General features: G+C 44.7%; 1 protein-coding gene across 5 annotated transcripts; it reads right to left on the bottom strand.

Annotated features, from left to right (window-relative positions):
- Positions 1-507: 507 nt before the first annotated feature.
- On the bottom strand, positions 508-24,432 carry LRP11 (LDL receptor related protein 11). Of its 5 annotated transcripts, none has more exons than XM_076333862.1 (8): positions 23,898-24,432; positions 17,077-17,243; positions 12,346-12,487; positions 10,121-10,246; positions 9,155-9,355; positions 2,952-3,053; positions 2,507-2,674; positions 508-532 (listed from the first exon to the last, which is right to left on the bottom strand). In XM_076333862.1, exons 1-7 carry the CDS (start codon positions 24,430-24,432, stop codon positions 2,520-2,522), a joined length of 1,428 nt encoding a protein of 475 aa, XP_076189977.1. In that variant the 3' UTR covers positions 508-532; positions 2,507-2,519. The 5 variants fall into 5 exon arrangements, with proteins under 5 accessions (XP_076189977.1, XP_076189976.1, XP_076189975.1 ...); XM_076333861.1 differs by lacking the exon at positions 508-532 and adding an exon at positions 1,234-1,875; XM_076333860.1 differs by lacking the exon at positions 508-532 and having other exon boundaries at positions 1,234-2,674.
- Between the last annotated feature and the right edge of the window lie 64 nt (positions 24,433-24,496).

Genomic DNA, 24,496 nt, shown 5'->3' with positions numbered 1-24,496 from the left:
TAAAGTCAAATAGCATGAAAGCTATTAAATGAAAACACATGTTCTTGAGACCAGTGTGTATTAATTGCAGGAGCTGCCAAGCCAGTCTGTTACCTTGCTAACTTTGTCTTGCTCTTCATTTAGCTGACGGGGCCCAGGCTTAATGGCAAGGTGCAAACTTTTTTTTATTTCAGTCCGGCTGTGGAGCTTGCAATTACCTGAGAAGTAACAGGCCTCAGGCTGGTGGTCTGCACAGCAGCAACTGTCACCATCTCCCCTCCTAGAAAGAAGAGTCCCTGGGAAGACTGTGGCAACTATAACATAGCGATAGCTAGACTCCTGTGCTACGCTTGCTGTCTGCTGCTCTCGCTCCAGCTCTGCTTGGAGGTGTTTCTTCTTGGCTGTCATACACGAGATCCACGAAGGTTGATTCCGCTCACAGCAGCCCAGCAACAAAACCTGGGGTTGGGTAAAGTGACTGGAAAGCTGAGCAGCTTCTCGCACCACGGCTGTACTGACTGGCTTGTGCTCCGTGCGGGATCTCACCATCGTCCTGGCCGGAAGAACAAAAACAAACCTTTTGTTCTCCTGCTGGCTGCGTGCCGGAGTAATGGGTTTCGGTAATAGGAGCACTATGGGCACAGTGAGAAAAGACTACTTTTCTTGCTGCTATGGTAAGATGGTGAAGGAGAATTAGATACTTAATTAAAACCCCAAACAAATTTTAATGATGGGAAATAATACCCCAACGAGATGGGCAGTGCGTCTTTCCTAGAAGGCTGTATTTAAAACGCGGTCTTTTGGGTCTCGTGCTATTTGCCGTGCCTGCTGTAGGCTGAGATGGAACAGAGGCCGTTCTCCCAAGTTAGAAACGGGCAGCATCAGCAGAAGGTCTCCTGGACCAAATGTAACGCTGAAGTACGAACAACCAGACTTTGCCTAACGTGGCGGGAGGGCTCTGAGCCAGGAGCACTGGCAACCGGATTCCCTGAGCGGTTGGCAGAGCCAGCTCTGCGACTGCTGTCCTGCTCAGCTCAAGTACTGCTCGAGAGACAGGTCCTGGAGGTTAGATGCCCTATTCTTCCGAGTCTTCCTACAACAAAATACCTCAACAACTCCCCCCACCATACATGTTCCAGCTTCTTTTAAGGCTGTTTCACAGAGAGGAGAAATGTACTTCTGTCTGCTCCTATGCTATGGTCTTGTAGCACAAAATATAGCTGGTAGCTGAAAATAAAGGCAGTGCAAGAAATATAAGAATAAAATAGGTTTATTAGAGCTATTTTACATAAAGTAATCAAGACCGAGCAACTTGAAGAACTATTTGTATACCACGGCAATATTCTCGTTGACTCGAAGTTACTGAGGTACAAAAGATGACATACGAAAAGATGCATGCCTCATTTGCCTCTGTTTTTATTGGGACCCGTGATGAATGTGACATCCTTGGACAGTCAAACAAGATAGACAGCACGGTGTGTATATATATATATGTATATATAACATGTACTGTACACATTTTACTGTTAACACACCTGAAGTTCACTCACACATATCAATTACTTGCTCTAATTCTATGAGAATTTTGCTGGGGTGAGGGCAGGTTGCCGAAGCTTTCAAGCTTTGCAGGGAGCTATGGGATAACCAGCAGGAATCCTACACTCCGGCGTCTCGGGTAAAAGCCGCTGCGTGCTGCTCTCTCACGCTGTGGAGGGTGTCGAGCTAGGGGTGGAAAAGGCTGAACAAGCCCTGAGCTCCGAGGAGAGACATAGCTCTGGGATTGCACATGACTGCTGTCGAGCACTGGTAAGTCCGAACTCATCCGCCGAGGACTTCTATTTTTTCATTTTAGCATTTAGTAAGCATGACTCTCCGTTAGCTGCACAGAGGTTTAAACTACGAATGAAAAAAAGATGCTTTGTTCCTTAAATCCCAAATTCCATTACAAAAGCTGGTGCTCAGATAGCGATTGCTTTTAATTAACAAAGCAAGATAAATTCTTTAATGAAAATACTCCCAGTGCATCAGGTGGAAAGTACCCACATCAGTCTCTGCTGGACAGTGAAGTAACGCATTGGTCTGGAGCGTCCCGGTCCCCTGAGCGGAGCACAGTGGTGGCAGCACTGAGAAGAGCAGGGTGGCACAGGCTTCCCTCTACGCCTCAGCCAGCGCAGCTGGGGCTGCTGGGCCTTGGCTGCTCCTGTGCCTTGGCCCCGGGGCATGCTCTGCTGCGGCTGGGACCCTGACTGCTGCGGGGAGGGCAAGGGCACCCCACATCCAGTTTGGGGTGTCCCCACCTTGCAGTGTCTTCTGCACAAGAGCCAACTGGAGCTACTCTCTGGAGCCTGAATGCTTCTTATTTTCTGAGCGCAGGCATCTACCCACTTTTTTATTTTATCACCCAAGGGGAAGAACATGTTCCTCATCCCGTAGGCTGCTTCTACGCTTGAAACTTAACTAAAGGTTTTGGTCCTTTTATAGAGGCAGAGGTTCATGGACACAGGAGAAAGGGGAGAAAACAACTGACCTAAATCCAATTTTTAGAGATACATCCCATTGATGAGGTAATCGGACTCTTCAGATGTAATGGGTCGAGCTTTTTTAAGCTTCTGTCTCACTAAACGCAGTCTGCAAGCAACCATAAGCAGCAGTAAAGCAGTGATGGCCAAGCCTAAGGCTAAGGGTAACACAGCACCTACAACGAGGTTAAGAGAAATTACACTTTATTTAATACAGTGAGAAATTGGTAGAGAAAACCTGAAATTTTTCTTTAAAAATACAGCTAGTCTATCACTTATGTGCTAATATTTGGAGCAACTCATGCTGAGAAACTAAACTGTATGATCATACAAGTTAGGAACAGTTCAGAATATGGAAGTACATTATTCAGTTCTTGACTATAGTATCTGGATCTATAGCACCTGACTGAAAAACTAATATAATTCAGAATGAATTCACGTGGTCAGTTTTACCTGTTTCTGGGACTGGACGACCACCTCCAAGCTGATTTCTTTTTGGCACAATTATGCCATTCCCATTTTTATCATCTGTTCTTTTCCCTGAGGAACTGTTATCTGCACAAAGTCAAGCAAGATAAATGAACATTGCAGTTCAGTGACTCAGGAAGCCTTAGCCACAGGACACTAGAATTAAATAATGTGAAAGTGCTTAAATTTAATAAAAAAGACCCCCAACAGTTTAAGAACTTCTGGCTCCTATTGTAAAACTTGAATTTTGGAAATAATGTGAACTAAAGCTAAAATGTAAATTCAATTTTGCATCGCAAACCATAATGCATCTCAAACCAAACCCAAGTGGGTCATTTTCCACTGAAAAAAAAGATGGATATAAATTCTCTTTTACAAACTTCCATAATGAGGTATAGACCAATCTGAGCTAAAACATTACTAACGTAGTTATATATAGGTGAAAATGAAGCCATTTCAAGTTATGTTGATCTCCACCCTTGGAACTTGTAAAGCGGGAAACGCATAGGTTGGCTACACAAATTACCTTAATTGTGCCTGTTACCTGACACATACAGATGCAGAACTTACGTACTTGGAAGACATAAAAATAGGTGGGGAAAACATTTCAAAGAGGATGACTTGGAGTGACTTCAGCTTTGCGTAGTACAGAAGATATAGCAGAGCATCGTAACTACACAAGAAGAGACAACGCATAGTTTGCTGCTAAGAAGCGTTCATCTCGGGAGTGCAGGCGGCTGCAGTTTTGCTTCACAGGAGCAAAGAGTAACTCAGCTGGGACTCCCTCCTCCTGCACTCCCACTGAAGTCCTACACCAATAGCTACAGGGACGCTTCACGCAAGAGTGACAGCTTAATCCACCAACACACCCTTGCAAAAATCAGAAATACGCCTATGTTTTTAAATGTAATGACTCTGTGTTTTTTACTGATAAATACTGAAGGGCACTTTGACTGTGCTGTGTTGTATTTGCTGGCAGCCCTCGGAACTGTGACGGTGCCAGTGGAAACATACTATGCTACAAGATCTGTAAAATATGAATGTGAACCGTTGTAATTGGAATTACATATAGTGGTGGGCGTTGAGGAAGTGTTTAAGTCAATTAGCTTGGAACATGCACCACGCATAACTCCTGCCTGCCATCAACAGCTCCGAAGCGCTGCAGAACACGTCCCTGCTAGTGGCAGCAGCAAATACACATGACCGTTAATGAAAGCTTAAATTGTTTCGTTGATACTGGCATGAGGTTGGATTTGATGATCTTAAAGGTCTTTTCCAACCTTAATGATTCTATGAGGTTAGTGCCAATGTCCCCACTCTAAGGCACAACACAGCCTCCCAGGCTCTGGCTTTATTGCCCTGCCACTATGGCTAGGGGAGCATAAACACCGACTTCACCTCCTAGGAAATGCCTTAGAACCAAGCCACAGCCCCCCTCCTCATTCGGGCTCTTTAAGTTGTTCTGACATGTAAAGGGGACTTAAGGAAATCCTAAGTGTAAACTGTACTGGCTTTAAGGTACCTGTATGATATCAGAGCTGTGCAAAATAACCTGAATGTAACTGAGACCAAAACCAGCAGCTGTTTTCTGCTTCTGTCTTCCCTAAATGGTATTAAATGAATGTTTGTCTTTAGTTTGGAAATACCCAAAAGACATTGGCTCTTCTTAGAGCTGCTCCAGCCTGCATGACAAGGCTAGATCTGGATGCCTGTTTTATAAATTTGTTTCCCTGCCATTTGAGTAGAGGGAATATTTAAGTCAACCGCTTGTAAAACATTTGGCAAATATATCTGGAGAGAAGTTTAGCGGGAAAATTTTGGAAGGGGAGAAGAATCCTTTCAATAAAGCTTGTAGGGTTTTGTTAAGACTTGTGGCTGTTCTTACAGGACTGGAGGGGCTATCAGAGTCAATACTGCTCAACATCTCATCTGTTATCAACTAGAAAACAAAGAGAGATTTCCCCAAACAGGTTTAGGAGCCTGACATAAAGCATGTTACGTGGGTTTCGTTTTGTTTTCACTTTCTCTTCATTTTCTAGTCCGTGCCTAGGAAATTGCAATTTATAGCCTTTTCCAGTTACCCTAAATTAGAGATCTAGGTTATGGCTACTGCTGTCGATGCCTCTGCAGCAAAAGCATGACTAAGGTTTGGGCACTCAGTCAAACATTGTCATCCCAGCCCTGAACAGTACTGCAGAACAGCTGGTGCGGGCAGCCTGGGGAGAGGCAGAGACCCTGTGCCAGCGGAATGCAAAGCTGTTATGGTGATTTATACACTTGAGTTGGCTATGCTGGGGAGTGCAAATCTTCAGGCTGCTTGTGAATTCAACCCGTCTGCATGACCATGTTTGCTAGACTGGCTATTGCTGCTTAGAAACCAGCCCACTGCTCACTCCAGTGTGCTTTGCTGCAACTGTATTTTTGCTACATTCGTAATACAAGTGCAGCAGTGCCAGAATATGCAGCTGGGCTTGAGAGCTTCCCTGGAAAAGGATGCCGGGGCACTTTGGAGGCAGCCATGCAGAATGCTGCGCTGGCCTTTGGAGGAGATGCAGTCTGGGTTACTTCACTTATGGAGCTATGTCTGCAAAGGGAAAGGACTCCTTTATCGACATTAAATGCCTCTTCCTGCATCTGCTCCCAACTACGGAAGAAAATGTTTGGCCTTCCAGCTTGGGCAAAAGTAAACCATGAGTCTGTTGCAGAAGACTCCATGCCCTGAGTGCCTGAGGAGGTTATCTCTAAGTTGGACTTGGTGTTCCCCTGGAGTGACCCTGCTGCAGAGGAATCCCACTGGAAAAGCAGGAGTGCAGAACAAGATTCACCCATTGTCAACAATGAATGACTTTTGGGTTTGTTTGTTTTGGTTTTTTTTTTCCCTCCTCTTTACTGTGAATAGATCCCCTGCTAGGTCAGGCAGAAGTTTTAAACAGTCCTTACCTTGGACTTGCATATTTTCACATTTTTCATACTTAAGCGTAAATCCTTAAAAAGCTTGTATCAGGTCAGAGCCAAATATGAGGGGCTACTGGAGTAAAGAAAGCAGCTTAAGGGAAATTGGGAACAGAGAAACTATCAGGAGAAAATGGACTCTGGGACAAATCTCCCTTAGTATTATCTTCATAGGCAGAAAGCTCGTTCCTGCTGCAGGGAACTATCCCACAGCCCGAAACATTACAGCTCAGCCCAGCTCCTTTTAAAATGGAGAAAAGATAAATATGGTGGTCCTTGGCAAGGAGGTCCATTTATTGGACATCTTTATTGGATTCTCAGAGACGAAAGCTGCTTATGGGGAGGTAAGTAGCAGATGGGACCTGTCTTTATTGGTACTGTAACTACTACTGTAATAAAAACAAACGTAAAAAAGAAAACAAAGCAACTCCCCAGTCCTGCAACTTCTTGGGAAAAAAATTCTGTTCTTTAAAAGTCAGCTGAAAGCTCCTACATCAAACATCATGTCTAGCAGCCACCTAGAATGTGCCACATGCTGTCTCCAGTAGGTAAATTACCCTTAACATTAACACCTTCTCTTAGTCTGCCTTGCAGTCACTGGATCTAAGAGCATCATGTTTTCCTTCCTGACTTGCATTTCCATGACGATCTGTAAATACCAACTAAGAATTAAGACAAATGTAGCCCTGAATGGAGCGCTCTCAAGTGAAAAGCTGGACCCTGTGCTGCCGCTGTAAAGCAATATCCCTTACTATGTACCTTAAGTAGACAGCTTTTCACCATGTTGACATTAAAACCATTAAAGATTATTTTTGAAATTTATTTATAATAGTGTATCAGGAGCCTGGATGCTTGCAAAGTCAACTCTAGGCCAACATGCAACATTATTGTCTTGGTCCAATGAAGACCTTTACAGTGTGACTCGGAGGCACAGGTTCTGCCTTGGCACCAGCAGCGGGTCCAGCACTGTCTCAGGAGACAGTCCATCCCAGAACAGGATTTCTGCCAGTGGAATTGCTGAACTTTCAAGGCGGTTGGTATGATTTCTGTTCAGTGCTGCTTAACTCTCTTCAAAAATGCGTCTAGCAATTATTGCCCTCCTGAACGCATTTCCAGGCAGGCTTCATGGAGCTGCTCCAGTGTTTCTGTGTCTCTCATTTTTGTAGCACCTAATTATTAGATTTGGTCTGTAACCTCCTTGAGATTGCAGTGATGGAGAGAAATCTAATTAATGGCTCTGGGTGGATTTTTAGGAACAGGTTAGATACCTGTCTCCTCAACTCCATAAAGATTGTGGTGCTTACCAGTGGGGCAGGACTTGAACCTCTCTGGACCTCTGGGAATCATTAACGTACAGCATGTGACTCCTACAGAGTTTAAGTGACTGCATGAGAAGACAGCAACTCAGAGCAGATTTTGGCGGTTGCCCTTTGGACCCAGGTACCTAGCACCTCTTCATGTCCCACCACATGCACCCTCTTTGGAACTGATCCATAGGCAATTTAAAAACTCGCTGAGCTGTTTGCTGCTTTTTTGGTTAAAAGTATTGGGCTCCTGGGTCAGTAAGGACCAGGTCCTAGAAGGAAATCCTTAAGTATCATTTAACTGAAATTAAATTCTGACTGAGCCTTGTCAAAAGAGCAATATTAAAACCACAAGAATTAAAACCAGACATGGTCAGCTGGAAATCTTGCCTGTTTGAAATTAAAAAGATTACAACAGCTTCTGGTAGTACACTAATCACTGAAGTCCCATCACATTTTTTTAGTTTTATGGTAATTTTTTTTCTTTTATTGTCTACTGCTGTGCAAAAGGCTACCTTGAGAGCAAAAATGGTGCAAGTAAGTAACTGTGCAACGGGTAAACACAGAAAATGACTATGCAGAAGTGCCACGCTTTTACATGCACTTCCAATTATAACCTCTGATTATAGGTTGCCGAAGTTGGTGACCTCAATTCTGGTTTTACTTCTGGATTCACAAGCCCAATGGTTTTTGAGACCTACTCGGCAGCTGACTTTCCATTGGAGCCTGCAATGCCCTTTGGCAATTTGATGTTTCGTTTGGGTGGCCCCGTATCAGCTGTCACTCCGGACTATGCGAGCGAGAAGGGTTTTGGGCATACTTCAGAATTTTAAGTCATTCCAATAAGGAGCACCGAGGTCATCTACACTGCCAGAAGAGGGGGAAACATTTGAGAGAGGATTTTGCTATCAGTTCCTACACATTCACCAAGGCAGTCAAATTCTTGAAGAACGTTGCTTTCACTCCCTCTGCGGTCTCCACAGATGAAGCACAAGCATCTGAAGAAACATCAAAGTGCCAACCAGGGAAGCGCCCTTTACAAGAGTCAGCAGCAGAGGGCACTGAGCACTGCTCTGTTGTAACAAGAAAATAAAGCTGTTTATAATTAGCTGCATCTTGGGCAGCAAGAATCAGTCTGAACTCTGAAGAAATAAAAGTGGGAGGTCTCGCACTCATTTTAGGCTCTGTGCACATAGTTTTGCTTTCTTTCAAGTGCCATTTCAGATCATTTTAATTCACCAGCAAGAACCTTAAAAGACACACCAGTTTCATTGCAGCTTCTGGAGTTTTACCAAGGCAAGGATCGGTGACTCTGCCTGCAACATCACTACACACTGACTCACAACAGGCTTGCAGCCACTACGGACAATACTACTGGGGACCTGGGGTTGCTTGTTACCAAAGACTGAGCCGTCTCTATAGTGATAAAAGATTTCTCCTGCCCTGGAGACACACTTCAGGAAAAAAGTGCCCATAATAATCAAGACATTACTTCAGGGGGGAAAAAAAAAGTCATCGATTAGCACCAGGAGAGATGCAATTACTCTCATCTAAGTTGAACAGTACTTTGTTATGTTCTCCTGAAGGTACCCCCTACAGATTTAAAGAGCCTTATACATCAGCTTACACAGCTGAACCTGTGGCAGAATTTGTATTTAGCTCACTGCACGTTTTGTTCCTTAAGATTGTATTCTTTTCCTAGCATTTCTACATTTTAACTTTCTTTTTGCACCTGGTAAGAACCAGACTTGACTTTATAAAGCAATACCTAGTTGTAACTTAATTATTACAAGCTTCTTTTGCATTTTGTACATTTGCAAATTTTTACTCTTAGCCAGGAACCAAAAGACAATTTAATTAAATTTAAGGTGCAAGACATTTTCTTCCACAAGAGAGAAAGATTTCTTGAAACTGGTTCATTTCAGTTCTTACCTGGCACAAATCCACTGATTTGTTTCTTTGGTCCCTGAGAAAGCGATTGGTTAGACATGTCTGCGTCCACTGAAAAAAGCAGTTGATTTCTGGCAGTGGCTTTCAGGGTGTTTTCTGCAGAGAATTTTTCATCTGTGTTTACAGTCCTTTGCTGGGTAGTGCCAAGAGCCGCGTGAGTCACGGTCTTCCGGCCCGGGCTGACTGTGTTAACAGAAACAAAAATCATAATTTTTATATCGAATTGAAGGGAATGGGAGCGTTCTGATGGAAGACCCTGTGATATTGGCCTTAAGGCAGGCTAAACAAGTTCATCACGTTCAGACATAAGATGAATGTGAGTTCCAGATACGTAGCAAGTTAACAATTGCCCGCTGTCAGTTCTTAAGCAAGAGTATAGACATGAACCCTAAAGCGAAATCCAGCAACTGAAATATCAATGAAAGAGTGGTTAGCCATCGTGCCAATTCACTCACTGATGATTTTTGTTCACTTAGCTGAGCATGGGCATGTATTGAGGATGACTAATGAAAGCCAAGAGTGCTGGTGAATCAACTGGTTCCCCTACGTGCTCACATTTCCAGTGTTTCAGATTCTTGCAAGGTGCGTAACTGCACTTTGAAGCATACCTCTGAGACACCCTTTCAGATCAAGACCAGGGTCCTTGTTTCCATAATCATCAAGCAAGCGAAGAACTGATTTTTTAAATGTTGAGAACTCTGACAGAAAACCTGTCATTTGGGGATCTTTGACAGCTTTGGTATGCTCTGAAGAAAAGGGACTTCATTTCTGAGCATCTGCTGTGTGCGGACATTAAACCTTCCCATGTGCTATTTCCAATGAAATGCTCTATGGTGGCTGCAAGCTGCTTGCTCACGGGGAGAGAGGCCACAGGAGGGCCATCGTTTCCCTTTGGTCATTCAGGCTGCGGTTACTTTCACAATCTACACTGTGGCCCGGTGCACTTACAGTTCTGGCAGAAAGTTTCATCCGATCCATCAGGGCACTGTCTCACGCCATCGCAAGCAAATGTGATGTCAATGCAGCAGCCATCATCGCAGATAAACTGGTAGCGAGAGCAAACCCCGACACAGGCTGTTGAGAAACAGTTCCCAAATTACCAGAAGAGAAATCCAAGCAGTAAATACTGAGTCAATGACTAAAATCTGCAGCACCGAGGAAAAAGCAAAAGCATGCTACGCCGAGAAGGACCACGAACAAGGCAGAAAGTTGAAGAAAGGCCGGACTCAGCTATATGACGCTATATTGACACAGAAGCTAATATAACTAATAGCTGTTCCTGGGACCCCCTCATCACTATTCTGGCAATCTCTTTACTATAGGAATACTCAACCTGGAGGCTGTTGTACTTTCCACCTTGTGCAGCACCCCCACAGCACTTTAAACTCTGCTGGCCTAAGCTGAAAGGAGATCTTCCCAGGCTTAAAATACCCAGGACAGTCCTGAAAATAAATAAATTAAATCTCTATGGCTATAACTGCATCTCTCCAACACATAATTCCTACTACATACCCATTCTGTATTTCTGACAATACGTTATTTTACACGCACACATATGGACTACATGGAATCTTTTATGGCATGTTTTCTGCAACCTAATTAAAATACTAAAAGAATGCTCGTCATTTATTTACATCAGCAATGTAAATCCAATACAGCACATGCCAGAACAGGACTAAGTGCAAGGTCTCACAAGTGACCTTCACCAGAAAGAACTGATTGCTGCCTGCTTTAATATTTAGATTCCCCTGGAAATGGAAAGTGTCCCTGGACATTTCATTTTGCATACTCAAAGCTTTCCTGAAACCCGTTCTGACCTTGTAATTATCAAGTGTTTGCATCTGTGCTTTTGTCTTTCCAACAGCGGTGTAGTTCATTGCTTTGTAAAGCATTATCGAATTCAGTGTTTGGTTAATGTTGTAACAGCAAATCGATTTGCATAAGGAGGTCACAGCCTTTGGTTGTTATCCTGCTATGTACCGAAAAGCTGCGCAACGCTAAGGAAAGTACGGCAGGAACACAGGCGCCTATTTAAAACCCCTAAAATCATACTTAGAAAATGCACCTCCTAAACTTCAGCACTAATAATAGCACCAGTCTTGCATGCATTAAGGCACCGTTGACTGGTTTAACTATAGTAGTAGCACTTGAATTGCAAATGGAGTTGGGGAATTAGAAGAAGAAAAAAGGCAGCAAATCCTCCGCGTGCTCCACCCAGAAGATACCACAGATACCCACAGCAGCAAATAAATAAATCACCAAACCTCTCTGGCTGCTTTAGCTGAACTAAACGTTAATGAATACAACTCTATCATCCATTACTGGAATACAGGCATTATTAAACAGACTCATAACGGGTTTTTTGCAATACCAGCTTATTGCCACTGGGACTACCCTCTCACATAGAGATACTGCACTGGTGCAGAGCAAAGTTATTACTGGTTCAGCTGAACATAGTCATGATGCTAGTTTAACCTTTACTTTGTTCCAGAGCAGCAGATCTCTATTAGCAACTTGCTAATTACAATGTAATTAGAAGTTATTATATTAAAGAGTGCAGAATTGACAGCCACCAAAATCTAACTCACTTTCTACCTTTTATGCTTTTTACGTGTTTCTCGAGCTCAGAGTTTTAAAATAATGGGTCAATTCCAGTTTCAGTTTCCCCAGCAACATAAGGCTTCGGTAACAACCATTACACAGAAAAGCTTAAATGCATGAAAACAAGAAACCATCCCATCTTTTAGACTACAGATGCAGGCCAATATTATTATTAGTCTGTGTGTCACACCTACTATTAACCGCTTTTAACTGGGTCTTCTCTACAGCACAAGCCTTGTCACGTTCCACGCACTGTCTGACTATACAATGAACTGTTACGATGTGCCCGATACATACGGCAGTATTTCATTTTTCCAACCCTGCACGCTTATTAGCAATACAAGGCTGAACATTTAAATGCTTGAAAGTATTATTGCTGTAACAAACAAGTGATGCTTGCTTGCTTCCTCAGCCTGAAACAGCAATTCAAAACTGAAAGAGAGGTCATTATGTAATAAGGGCAAAATAATACACTAGAGACGGAGAATAAGATTTCTGCCTCCATCAAGACCCTTGCTCTGAACATCATACCCTGGGTGTCACACAGGCAATGGCTCCAGTCATTTTCTCACCTACTGCAGAATGAACCATGGGCAGAACGGTCACAGAGACGTTGTCAGAGCTCCGCTGACCTGCAGTGTCTGTCACAGTTAGCTGGAAAATATACCCGCCTTCCTGGACGTGGGATAGTTTCAGTGTTCCTGGCTGTGGTACCTGATTAAAGAAACACAGCGGGGAAAAAAACAGGTATTAAGGATCCACCCATAAACTTCTAGGAAGAAGGAACTCATTTCTGTACAATGCTTTTCACGCAGGTTAAATACTTCTCTTAAGTCTGGTCAGCCCAATCAAGCATGTGTATCAACCTGTAATGTTTTGGTCTTTTTTTGCATCCATTTGTAAAAATAAACATGCTTGACATTTACATACTGTTTTTCGTGGTACATGCAATTACCTGGAGCTGTGGATCTTAGCACCGGAGAATAAATGGGACCATAAATTTAACTCAATTTTTTGGTAGTTAGAAATGTAATTTGAGAGGGTAGGCAGTGAAATATTTTGCTCTCTATCAAGTTAGTCTTTAGACAATATACATGAATTCACAGAAGTTACTTTTGCTTTACATTGATTTATGATCAGGTGACTGATAGCATTGCTTTATTAGTAAGACTGCCCACCTCTGTCCAGTACGACATTTAATGTAGTCACTTGCAACTTTTACAAATTGCCACTGAATTTTTCCTTACCCCACGCTGAATTTCCATGCCTTGCTCTGAACTGCAAATAAGTTCATCTACAGTGAGTGACCTAAACATTAGGTTTCAGAAAGTCATGTGAGAGGAAGAGAGATATGCATAAACAATTTAAATTGGATTAGATCATTAAAAAAATAGTACAATAACTTATTTTACGATAATTTAAAACAGGTGCCAAACTGGCATTACTAGTACAATGGTCATTTAGAAATGTTTGTGTAAAATGAGTATGGTATTTGTATCAAATGCTGAATTTTTTCTAAATTTGTGACAATTACTAGTCACAAATAACTCCAGCTGTCTGAGGATTCAGTAACACATACTTCAGTAACTACGAAGAAGCTCTGCAGTTTTATTGGACACGTAGTGTATTTTTACAAATGAAGCACATAGGGCTATCTTTATAAGTAACTGAAAGGTACGTTAAAAGCCTCTGTGATTATCTTTAATATTAAAACCAAAATTCAATAAAGACCTTTGGTTTTGCTTGTTTAAAGTTGGTTTTCATGCCTAAAAGAGAACAGGAATTTTCGACAAATATAATAATAGAGTCCAAGACCTAGCTTTATAGCAGGGTGTATTGATAAATTTATTTTTCTCATCTGGTAAGTGCATTTCCTAACTGAAATTTCTTTCCTCTTCTAATATCTGAATGCACTCAGTTATCCGATCTTGCTGTTGATGACCTTTCGATGGAGTATATGACACCCTACAATTTTATTCTTTATTGTATTACAGAAATAAATATGCTCTAAAAAACACCTGCTGCTGTTCACTGTGACTGCTGGGAGAGCAAATATGGTATTTAAAACTCATGAGCCGTGGAGTCCAACTCTCCTCTCAGTGCAGAGCCAGAGAAACACCACTGACTTCTGAATACGCCGCCACTCCTTCTGGTGACCTCCGTGCTTTCCTTTTTATCTCCGTCCTGCCCTGAACAATGCCCAACTGTACCTGCTTTCTTACAAACTTTGGCTCAAACTAGACAGTAGATTTCCAGATAATCAGCATTTAAAAAGCCCAAGAATTGCCCACAAGTGTCACAGAGCTGTGCAGCTGCAGCATGTGGGTAGCAATCTGAGAAGCAAATAAACTAAGAAGCAATAATCAGTCACAACATAAAAAAAATTTCCACTGGCTTCCTTCTACAATACGGTAAGATCTCTTTACAGCAGTCCTTCCCACTCCTGCGCCTTCTATTTATTCTTTGGTACATAAGTGCAGTGCAACTTATCTTATTTAAACACAGTCCCATTCTCCCTTGTACCTGTGGATTCACATATACTTTTCTAAGAATAGATGACATGAAATCCAGTAACTTCAGGATAGCAACTAAAGCACTAAAGACAGCAACTGAAGATTATATGAATAATCACAATTATTAATTCAACTCTAAAAATTAAATTATCATGGATTGTCATGGTTTAACCTCAGCCGGCAACTAAGCACCACACAGCCGCTCACTCACTCCCCCCCCACCCTGGGATGGGCTGAGAATCAGAAGAGTAAAAGTGAGAAAACTCGTGGGTTGAGATAAAGACAGTTTAGTAGGGAAAGCAAAAGCCGCACGCGCAAGCAAAGCAAAACAACAAATTCATTCACTGCTTCCCACCAGCAGGCAGGTGTTCAGCCATCTCCAGGAAAGCAGGGCTCCATCACGCCTAGTGGTTACTTGGGAAGACAGAACACCATAACTCCGAACGTCGCCCCCTTCCTCCTTCTTCCCCCAGCGTTATATGCTGAGCATGACATCATATAGTATGGAACATCCTTTTGGTCAGTTGGGGTCAGCTGTCCCAGCTGTGTCCCCTCCCAGCTTCTTGTGCACCCCCAGCCTACTTGCTGGTGGGGTGGGGTGAGAAGCAGAAAAGGCCTTGGCTCTGTGTAAGCACTGCTCAGCAGTAACCAAAACATCCCCGTGTTATCAACACTGTTTTCAGCACAAATCCAAAACACAGCCCCATACTAGCTACTATGAGGAAAATTAACTCTACCCCAGCCAAAACCAGCACATGGATAATCATCAGGTTACATGTCTGTGAGAGAAAACCCTGCCCATTTGAACACAGTGGAAAAGTATCTATCTAAATATAAACCTGTGTCAAGATTTTTTTCATTTATCAAATACAAAGACATCACCAAGACTAATGTTAATTTTGCAGGTTTAAATAAATATAAGACTGGTCTCTATTTTATGGAGTGACTCTGAGTAAAAGTAAAAACATGAACTTTAAATTTTTTAATTAACTTCTAATTTTTATGTTACTCTAGATATATTACTACGTCACAGAAAATTTTAAAGAGCATTTGATTGCTATTTACAGAAAATAATGCTGCAAAGGGTCAGATTAACAACTCTTGATAATAAAATGGTCATTTTATCCAGATGATATCTAGCAACTATTTTTAAAGCTTCATTCAGGTCTTTTCTATGTATTATGCTGTTTGCACTCCTTATGAAAGCCTTTTGACTTTTTAATTTTCAAGCCAATAAAATAATAAATGAAGATAAACAAACTCACAGTGGTCTTTGACATAGTTTCAAATTGCAATACAGCCTCAAGTAGTTCAGAACTGGCTGACTGTAGTCACCCTTCCACAGATGTGGATCTTGCAGTAGAAGATAAAACTTGCAAAAGTACGTAGCACTGGCTGAACTAATACTTTTGAATACCCCTGCTGTGTTTTCTGCAAGGAGTATGGTCATAAAAAATTACTTGTGCATAGATTTCAGCAACTATTCACCAGAGACACCCAACTGTCTTCTTAGGGTTCATCCAGCAGCATGTTTCCTAACCATGACATGGTGATTTTCAATTACCTACGCGTTACCTACACTGCCCTCCAGGAGACTAGGGAATAACCAATTGCTCCATTGAGTTTTTCCATGGATGACAATTTTAGGTTTCAATGCATTTAGCTAGCTCTTTATGTTAGGCAAAATGCTGGTTTGCTCCATCATTACAAATCTTGAGCAACTTTGCTGATATTGGTAGTTTGTCCAACTTGCCTCTGATGTTACTGAGCTGAGCAGACATAAGCAGCAACTGTCAGGTACTGCTCATGGTGGCACTGGTACACATGGCCTCTTGGGTTTTGGACTGTTCCCGTTGCTCATCCTGTCCCGTTTAAACTCTTCCTATCCATCAGCAGCACCTCAGCAACAGCAAGGACTACGGTCCACACCCTCTCCCCTTTAACATGTCCCTCCTGCTCTAGGTGGAGTCCCTGCTGAGCCCTGAATATTGTGGGCTGCGAACAGACTGTAAGTAGGCTCTATGGGTTTGAGACATTTTTCCTTTCCTTTTCTGCTGCTCCTAGAGCATTCACAAAGAACGGTAGGATGGAGAATCCCTCTCTTGACGGTTAGTTTTAAGTTGAAACCAAATTGCACAGATGCACCGAAATTGTATAGATGCAATAAAACAGTATCTCAAGATATCTTATAAGGTCTACATCACATATTTCTTTGCAGTTTCTCCATGAGCATTGACAGAAGACTGCTGGTGAAAATATCTTATTATTTTCAGTAACTGAATTACTAAGGTGTCTCTAACCTGGATCACAGAAGCCAAAAACCAAGTGCAGTGAGCGCAAACAATGGCAAAAGAGAGCAGAGCTGAAATACAGTAGAGTATTAGTATTAGTATTACTTGTTTGCTACTGGCTGTCCCATGCCACCCTGGATACAGATGAACTGTATAAAACACTAGAAATAACCACTGGAACAACCTCCCCAGCGACACGGTAGAGTCCCCATCACCAGAGGTTTTCAAAACGTGACTGGATAGGGCACTAGATAATCTCATCTAGGCTCCCTCACCCACAAAAGGTTGGACCAGATGATCTTTCGAGATCCCTTCCAACCTGGGCTGCTCTATGGTTCTATGAAATAAAGGCTCAAGTTGTACAGTCATCCTAAGTTTGGTGCCTGGCAGCCATAACCATTTGAACATATTTAATATTTTTAGCTCTACATTTAAAACTGTGCTATAACGAACACAACAATCTGCGAATGACTGGCCATGTGCAAGGTTGCATGTGTACCTTCATTTCAACCGATGAGTCACCTTGCAGCAGTGTCCACTCGTACTGCACAATCCCACGGTCATCTGAGCTTTCTCGGCCATCCAAAAGCACCCAGTCGACGGGTGACTGCAGCACAATATCTTGTCCCGCCCTGCACCGTGGAGGCTTGTCATATTCTTCTTCTTCTTCAGCAAAAAAAAGAGAAGCTCAGTTATTTCTCAGGGGAAGCTGAGTGATTATTTATATAAAACGTATTTTTTCTTGATTAAGGTATTGATTCACCGCTGTGCAACTTCCTGAAAGATAGGACATGTTCCTTAGTGCACATTTTGTTAAGCGAAGTAGTATCTACTTAAATTTTAGTTAACTGTTCCATATTCAGTGACGTCTTCAGGAAATAACTGCTATATTAGAAGCATAGAAAACCTCTCTACGTACACAGATGTTTCACTAATACAACGGGATTGTTAGCATCAGTGTGTTTTTTTAATCTGAACTAAGGAAAATGGATTTAAATATGAATTACATACATATTCAGTTTAAATATGAATCACATACATATTCAGATGGCAGTTACTGCACACCTTTTATAGCACTCTGCCTAACTTAATACTCTTTTAGTCTCTTTTTATAATACATCATTACAGGAGTGAAAGGCTTATTTAACATAAGCTGGCATCCTGGTGAAGCAGTGCACAATAACATAATGATTAAAAATAATCAGAAATGACCACCGATTTTAAGTGCCTAATATAAGACAATCAAAGCTTGATTTTCAGACTATTTAGGACTCGTAGCATTTTGCTATATTCAAAGTACAATTCCTTTTGATTAAAATTGTGAGTACTAAGTACTTTTGCCAATCCAACCACGAGTTATTCAGGTTAGACTAACAAAACCCATGGTACGTTAAGTGACACGACCTGTGAGAAGTGGTTTAAGCCATTTGCTCTGCAACCTTCGCGCAGCGCAGGGAAGAGAGATAGGTAAAATCTGGTTCTACAAGTCAGCATTTGACAACTTTAGCCACACGATCGTATCATTCTGCAGTTCCCTGACCAAGTTTCATTCCTTCTCTGGGCATGGGATGTTCCCGGCACCCTGAAGTGCCAGGGTGCTTTCTGCTCGTGACCTCTGCAAAGGATATCCTGTAAAGGACATTGATGTTAAGCTCAGTAAAGCATCTACTGAACACAAGGCCGCAACCTGTCAGCCTGACCTTGGTGCCGGGGAAGATTATGGAGCGGTTCATCTTGAGGGCGCTCACAAGGCATGTGCGGGACAACCAGGGGATCCGGCCCAGCCAGCACGGGTTCATGAGAGGCATGGTTGCCTGACCAACCTGATCTCCTTCTATGACCAGGTGACCCGCCTAGTGGATGAGGGAAAGGCTGTGGATGTGGTCTACCTGGACTTCAATAAGGCCTTTGACACCGTCTCCCACAGCATTCTCCTAGAGAAGCTGGCGGCTCACGGCTTAGACAGGTGGACTCTGCGCTCCGTCAAAAACTGGCTGGACGGCCGGGCCCAGAGAGTTGTGGTGAATGGAGTCAAATCCAGTTGGCGGCCGGTCACGAGCGGTGTTCCCCAGGGCTCAGTACTGGGGCCGGTCTTGTTCAATGTCTTTATCAATGATCTGGATGAGGGGATCGAGTGCACCCTCAGTAAGTTTGCAGATGACACCAAGTTGGGCGGGAGTGTTGATCTGCTCGAGGGTAGGAAGGCTCTGCAGAGGGACCTGGACAGGCTGGATCGATGGGCCGAGGCCAACTGGATGAGATTCAACAAGGCCAAGTGCCGGGTCCTGCACTTCGGCCACAACAACCCCATGCAGCGCTACAGGCTTGGGGAAGAGTGGCTGGAAAGCTGCCTGTCGGAAAAGGACCTGGGGGTGTTGGTCGACAGCTGGCTGAACATGAGCCGGCAGTGTGCCCAGGCGGCCAAGAAGGCCAATGGCATCCTGGCCTGTATCAGAAATGGTGTGGCCAGCAGGAGTAGGGAAGTGGTCATGCCCCTGTACTCGGCACTGGTGAGGCCGCACCTCGAATACTGTGTTCAGTTTTGGGCCCCTCACTACAAGAAGGACGTCGAGGTGCTGGAGCGTGTCCAGAGAAGGGCAACAAGGCTGGTGAGGGGTCTGGAGAACAAGTCTTATGAGGAGCAGCTGAAGGGAACTGGGGTTGTTTAGCCTGGAGAAAAGGAGGCTGAGGGGAGACCTCATCGCTCTCTACAACTACCTGAAAGGAGGTTGTAGCGAGGTGGGTGTTGGTCTCTTCTCCCAAGTAACAAGCGATAGGACGAGAGGAAATGGCCTCAAGTTGCGCCAGGGGAGGTTTAGATTGGCCATGAGGAAAAATTTCTTTACTGAAAGAGTGGTTTAACATTGGAAGAGGCTGCCCAGGGAAGTCGTTAAGTCCCCATCCCTGGAGGTATTTAAAAGACGTGTAGATGCGGCACTTAGGGACATGGTTTAGTGGGCATGGTGGTGTTGGGTCGATGGTTGGACTCGATGATCTTAGAGGTCTTTTCCAACCTTAATGATTCTATGATTCTATGAACTTCACTCAGTGTGGGCAGAGCTGCACATGGAAAGAAAAGGCACTTCCCCATCAGCGTAGGGATTCTCTCTTGCACGTGTTCCTCTCCAGTTTCAAGAACTTGCTCGAAGGCATGGAGCTCATCGGAGCAGTGGGACAATTTTTTATCACTGACTAAACAGCAAACTTTTTATTTCTTGTTTTTCTCAGAAGTAGGTAAGGCATAGAAAATTTCAAGGCAAATGCCTTACGTTAGGAAAACGTACAAATAACTGAAAAGAGGGTCTAATAATAGAAAGTACGAAACAGTTCTTGCTCATCCAGCTGGCACAGGAAGTTTTGCCTAATTTGTATACACTCAGTTCTCAAAACCAAGTATGTTTAAAAAGCAACATTTAGGTGCAAAAAAAAAAAATTCATTGTTAATAAACACCATCGTTATGGTGCCATGGCAACTTTTATTTGGTCTATATGAGTTATGTACAGTCTTCACACAATTATTTACTTTACCGATCACTGTCAAAAAGAGACCAACCTGAAACAGCACAGCCCATTCTTCTGCTTTTACCTTGGGAAGTGGTTTCAGGTCACCTGTCTGGTTCAAATGACTCAATCAATGCCTTGCAGGGGCACAGACATGCCCCACTTCCCCTGGGCCCTAGGCAATAAGGATCTTCTCTTCCCGAACTAACTTTATACGCCAGCAGCCTGAGTTGCAATGGCAGGACCACTTCACGTTGGGGCAGGTCACAGAAATTCATACCAGCTCTTTGCTAAAGATGAGTGAGGGACCACACTCAGGCCTCTGGTCCCAAAGGATGGAGGCACCACGCCTTTGCTTGTAAGACACCAGAACATCCTCAGAAAGGTACATCAGTGGCAAATCAGCCTGTCTCTTCCCCTAGTTAAAAAAACCCTGGCCTCAGAGAGACATCTGGCACGGGAAGAGACAGCCTATTGAGCTAAAGACTCTTTTTCCACAGCAAAGTTTTAAGCAATGGAATACATTATCCTTAGAGAGTGAAACGCCTCCAAATCTGGGGAATACATGCTTCTAAGAAGTCAGCATAAAAAAGCAAGGAGGCATACTCAGGAGTATGCCTTACAACCACTGACTGCTCATGGGAGTAAAGGACTATCAGCCACAGGTTAGCAGAAAAATCAAGCTCATAAAGCATCTTTTAACTTCCATTTCTAATGATTATTTAGATTGAGCGTAAATAAGCAATATAAAACTGATATACCAGATCAACACTCTGAGATGCTGGAGCCGGCTGTTTTCTAGAAAAGGGGTTGCAACTTTATGAGCAACCCTTTTTTCTTGGGGGAGAACACAACAGGCTTAAATTGTTCTGCTTCCTCCGTCCTTTATACAGATTTGGCCTGCCAACAATGAAGCTGCCAGCCAGTTGTCTGAATGAAGGCTTTGTTATAAAAGGTTTTTTTATTACCGATTCCTGAATTTCTTTGATATCAGTTTACCTTCCTGTTGAATCCTCCATTGCTCACTGCTAGTGAGTATCAGAGAAGGAAAGTCAGACATTTCTGGTGAGGCACTCAAGTCCTCTTTCTTTCTACGTCAAAAATTTAAAAATTTACCTAATGAAGGCAAAAAGTATAGTATACATATATAGTATATATATGCCTCTTCTTTCAGTACAGGCATACGGGGTTTCATTGTTAACCCTGCACAAACTGCCTGGAAGTGCAAAGTAAATCCACAGCTAAACCAGCACAAACTGGGTGTAAAGTGAAGGGCTCGGATTTACACTGGAATGTTCAGTCCAGAAATTCATCCCAGTGCTGACTGTTCTGGAAGTACTCAGAGATACACTTGATCTGAAGAATACGTATCTGTCATTAACTGCTCCCAGAATTAAATATGCAATTGGTTTTGGTTTACTGAAGATTTTTAACATAAATAAACCCACAACATCCTAGAGATCACCGTATACTAATGCTCAGAAATATTTTGCAGTTACGAATACACCATGTTTATGGATAAATGTTGGTTTGGGATTATAAAAAAGAAAACAGTAGAAGACTCAACACCACCGTACTCTGAAAAAAACAAAACAGGTAAAACGTGATCCCCTTGTGACAGAAAATCTTGAAATGCAAAGCTCTTTCCTGTATTTCCTAAATTCAGTCATGGGGTGATTGAATAATGTAAGGGAAAAGAGTTGTACCTTCATCACCCTGTGATGCATTGCTGTCCAGATTAATTTTTCAACGTAATTCAAGAATGCAGTGGTAACATAACATCAGAGAGCAAAATAATTCAATCTTAATTTTATCTCTCCTGGTCTATGTCACAGCTGACAGATGTTTCAATAAAAGTTCATCCTCCTTCGTGGCTCTGCTTCAGCTCCAGTGTAATTGCATTAAGAAGTCATAATCCCCTGTTTCTGATACCACCATCACCCACAAGGCAGACTTTTAAATAAACCCAACAGGACACAGAGCAATTTGCAGATTAGGAATTGAAATTGCCTTGCAAGCCCAGTGCTGATAGTCACAAAAGCTGCCTAAAAGGCAAGGCATTCAGGAGTGCAAGAGTTCAAGGAATTCAAGATTTCTAATAGGTACAATATAATTTGAACAGTAGTATTATTTATATCGTGCCATAACTGCACTCGACATTAGGGCCAGGTTTTAATGGAATTAAGGCAGTTCAAAATGATGAAGGACATTTGAAGGTATTTTCAAAGGTTTTCAGAGAAGCCTAGTTCTCTGACTTTGATGCAAAATCTAATCTTAAGCCTTCTATCTTGCAAGTGCATACAGGGTTATAAAACATAACTACTCAAAAGTTGCTACATAAATAGCATCTAATACTTCCCCCACTGAAAATGTCAAAATCATACCTTGGGTTTTTCTGGCATCTTAAGATCATCTTTACTGCCACAAGTTCCTCCCTATAGCTCCCTAGTTTACCTGCCCATGCACTTTGCAAAAAATATTTAGGCATCGTAACTCCTCTAAAAATTGAGCCCCTGTTCCCTCCTATCTCCAGGGGATTCCCGCCGGCATTCTCATAAAACAGGCAGGACTGGACGGACTCCCCTGCCAAGGGAGCAGCAATAGCAGGTGCCATCCGGACACACAGTTTTCATTCACACCACCGCTAGGCTCTCGTCACGTTGCATGCAGGGACTAAATTACTTAAGTTGAGATATACTGCTGGAGAAGATGAAGAAGAGGACATTTAGGAAAGTATTGTCAACAGAAGGTAATGAAATTAAGACAAAATGAATTAAGATGCAACTGTTTAACAACAGGAGGTGGGGGAGTGCGAGTAAGTTCTTTGGATCAGATGCTAGGACACAGACTCCAAATTTAGAAATTCAGACTTGTTTTCATCTACTGCTGCTTGCTCCGATTAAGTTGTTCTTAAATACGCTTCAGGGCTGAACACACTGCTGCTTTTGATGTGGCCCAGACTCCAGAGGCGGTTGTATAAAGTCTCCATGCTGCCCCTGGACTACCTGTGAGATACCCTTCTCTTCTTCAGTCTAGCTCTGAAGTTCTTAAGCAGGAAAAATTCTGAATTAAGCAAATGAGAAGCCCACTTAGGTGGTAACTTTTCGACAGCAACCCCAAGGAGAAGGGTATGCTCTTGCTCGGCTGCTGCGTAAATCCCTCTCAAGCTACTGCACTAGGTGCTGGCTACCGTAGCCGGTGCCAGCGGTTCACGCTTCCCAGGGTGCCCAGCTCCCGCAGTTCCCCTGGGGAACCCGATCCACGCGCCTGGGACCTGCCTGGTCCCCCGGGGTTGCGGGGCCCGTGAACATGCTCATCCCACCGACCGGCTCCCAACCACCGGCCACCCGACACGGTCACTCCCGAGGGTTCTGCACAGGCAGAGGGCGAGTGCCGGGTTTCTCCAAACGCGCCCACCCCGCAAAGCCCTCGCACTCTCGGGCACGGCCGGGCCGCCTCTCCCGGCTCAGGGGGGCCCGCCGAAAGGCACGGCACTGCCCGGCGCTCCTCGTCTCCCCCTCCGCGGGCGATGCCTCGTGACCCGGGCGCCCGTTCCCGGCGCCGCGGAAGCCGCGCGGACGGTTCCCCCTCCCCGCCAGCGGCCCCACGGCGCGGGGGGGCAAATGGCGGCGCCGCGCCGAGCGGGGCCGGCGCCGGCCCTGCCCGCCCCCGCGCCGAGGGGGGCCGGCTGCCGCCATTTCCCTCCCGCCGTGGGGCCGCCGCTCCCCGGGCCCGGCGCGGCCCCGGCCGGCACCGCCCTCCCCGCGCGAAGCCATCTTGGGCCGGGCCCCGCGCCCCACCGCCGGCGGCGGCCCTTACCCGGCGGCGCGGCGGGCGGCGGCGGGGCGAGGCCGGCGGGCCGGCGGCTGTAGGTGCTGTAGCCGCGGTGCGGGGCGAAGCGGCAGACGGGGCGGCCGCGGTGCGTGCAGTTGAAGAGGTAGCAGCCCAGCTCCGCCGCCGCCGCCCCCCGCGGCCGGCCGGGCCCCTGCACCACGGCCAGCGTGCAGCGCGGCTCGGCGCAGCAGGCGTCCAGGCACTGCCGCCAGCCCGCCACGGCGGCGGGGGCCCGCAGGAAGGTGGCGCCGGCCGCGATGGAGTCCTTGGTGCGGATGATGGAGTCGGGCCTGGCGGAGAAGCTGCTGCTGCCGCCGCACCGCTCCCCGCCGCCGCCCGTCGCCGCCGCCGCCGGCGGTCCCGGCTCCTCCTGCTGCAGCTGCCGGCGAAACTCCTCCAGCAGCGACTCCATGCCCGAGATCTGCGAGCGCAGGTCGGCCAGCGGCGCCGCGCACCGCCCGCCCGGCAGCACGGTCCGCCCGCCCAGCGCCGCCAGCAGCACCAGCACCAGCGCCGCCATGGCCCCAGGCGGCGGCGGCGGCGCGCAGGCGGGAGCGGTGGTGGCGGCGGCGGGAGCGGCGGGA

The sequence above is a fragment of the Aptenodytes patagonicus genome, chromosome 3, assembly GCF_965638725.1.
Source record: "Aptenodytes patagonicus chromosome 3, bAptPat1.pri.cur, whole genome shotgun sequence".
Taxonomy (NCBI): domain Eukaryota; kingdom Metazoa; phylum Chordata; class Aves; order Sphenisciformes; family Spheniscidae; genus Aptenodytes; species Aptenodytes patagonicus.
Note: the sequence above shows the minus strand (reverse complement) of the source record. Positions and strands in the feature narration are given on the sequence as shown.

Excerpts from the sequence above, each read along its gene's own strand:
- LRP11 (XM_076333862.1), bottom strand. The coding sequence starts at position 24,432 with ATGGCGGCGCTGGTGCTGGTGCTGCTGGCGGCGCTGGGCGGGCGGACC. Across the intron at positions 17,244-23,897 it reads GCCGCCCGCCGCGCCGCCGG|AAGAAGAAGAATATGACAAG; the intron begins GTAAGGGCCGCC and ends TTTTTGCTGAAG. Across the intron at positions 10,247-12,345 it reads CATGGTTCATTCTGCAGTAG|CCTGTGTCGGGGTTTGCTCT; the intron begins GTGAGAAAATGA and ends GTTTCTCAACAG.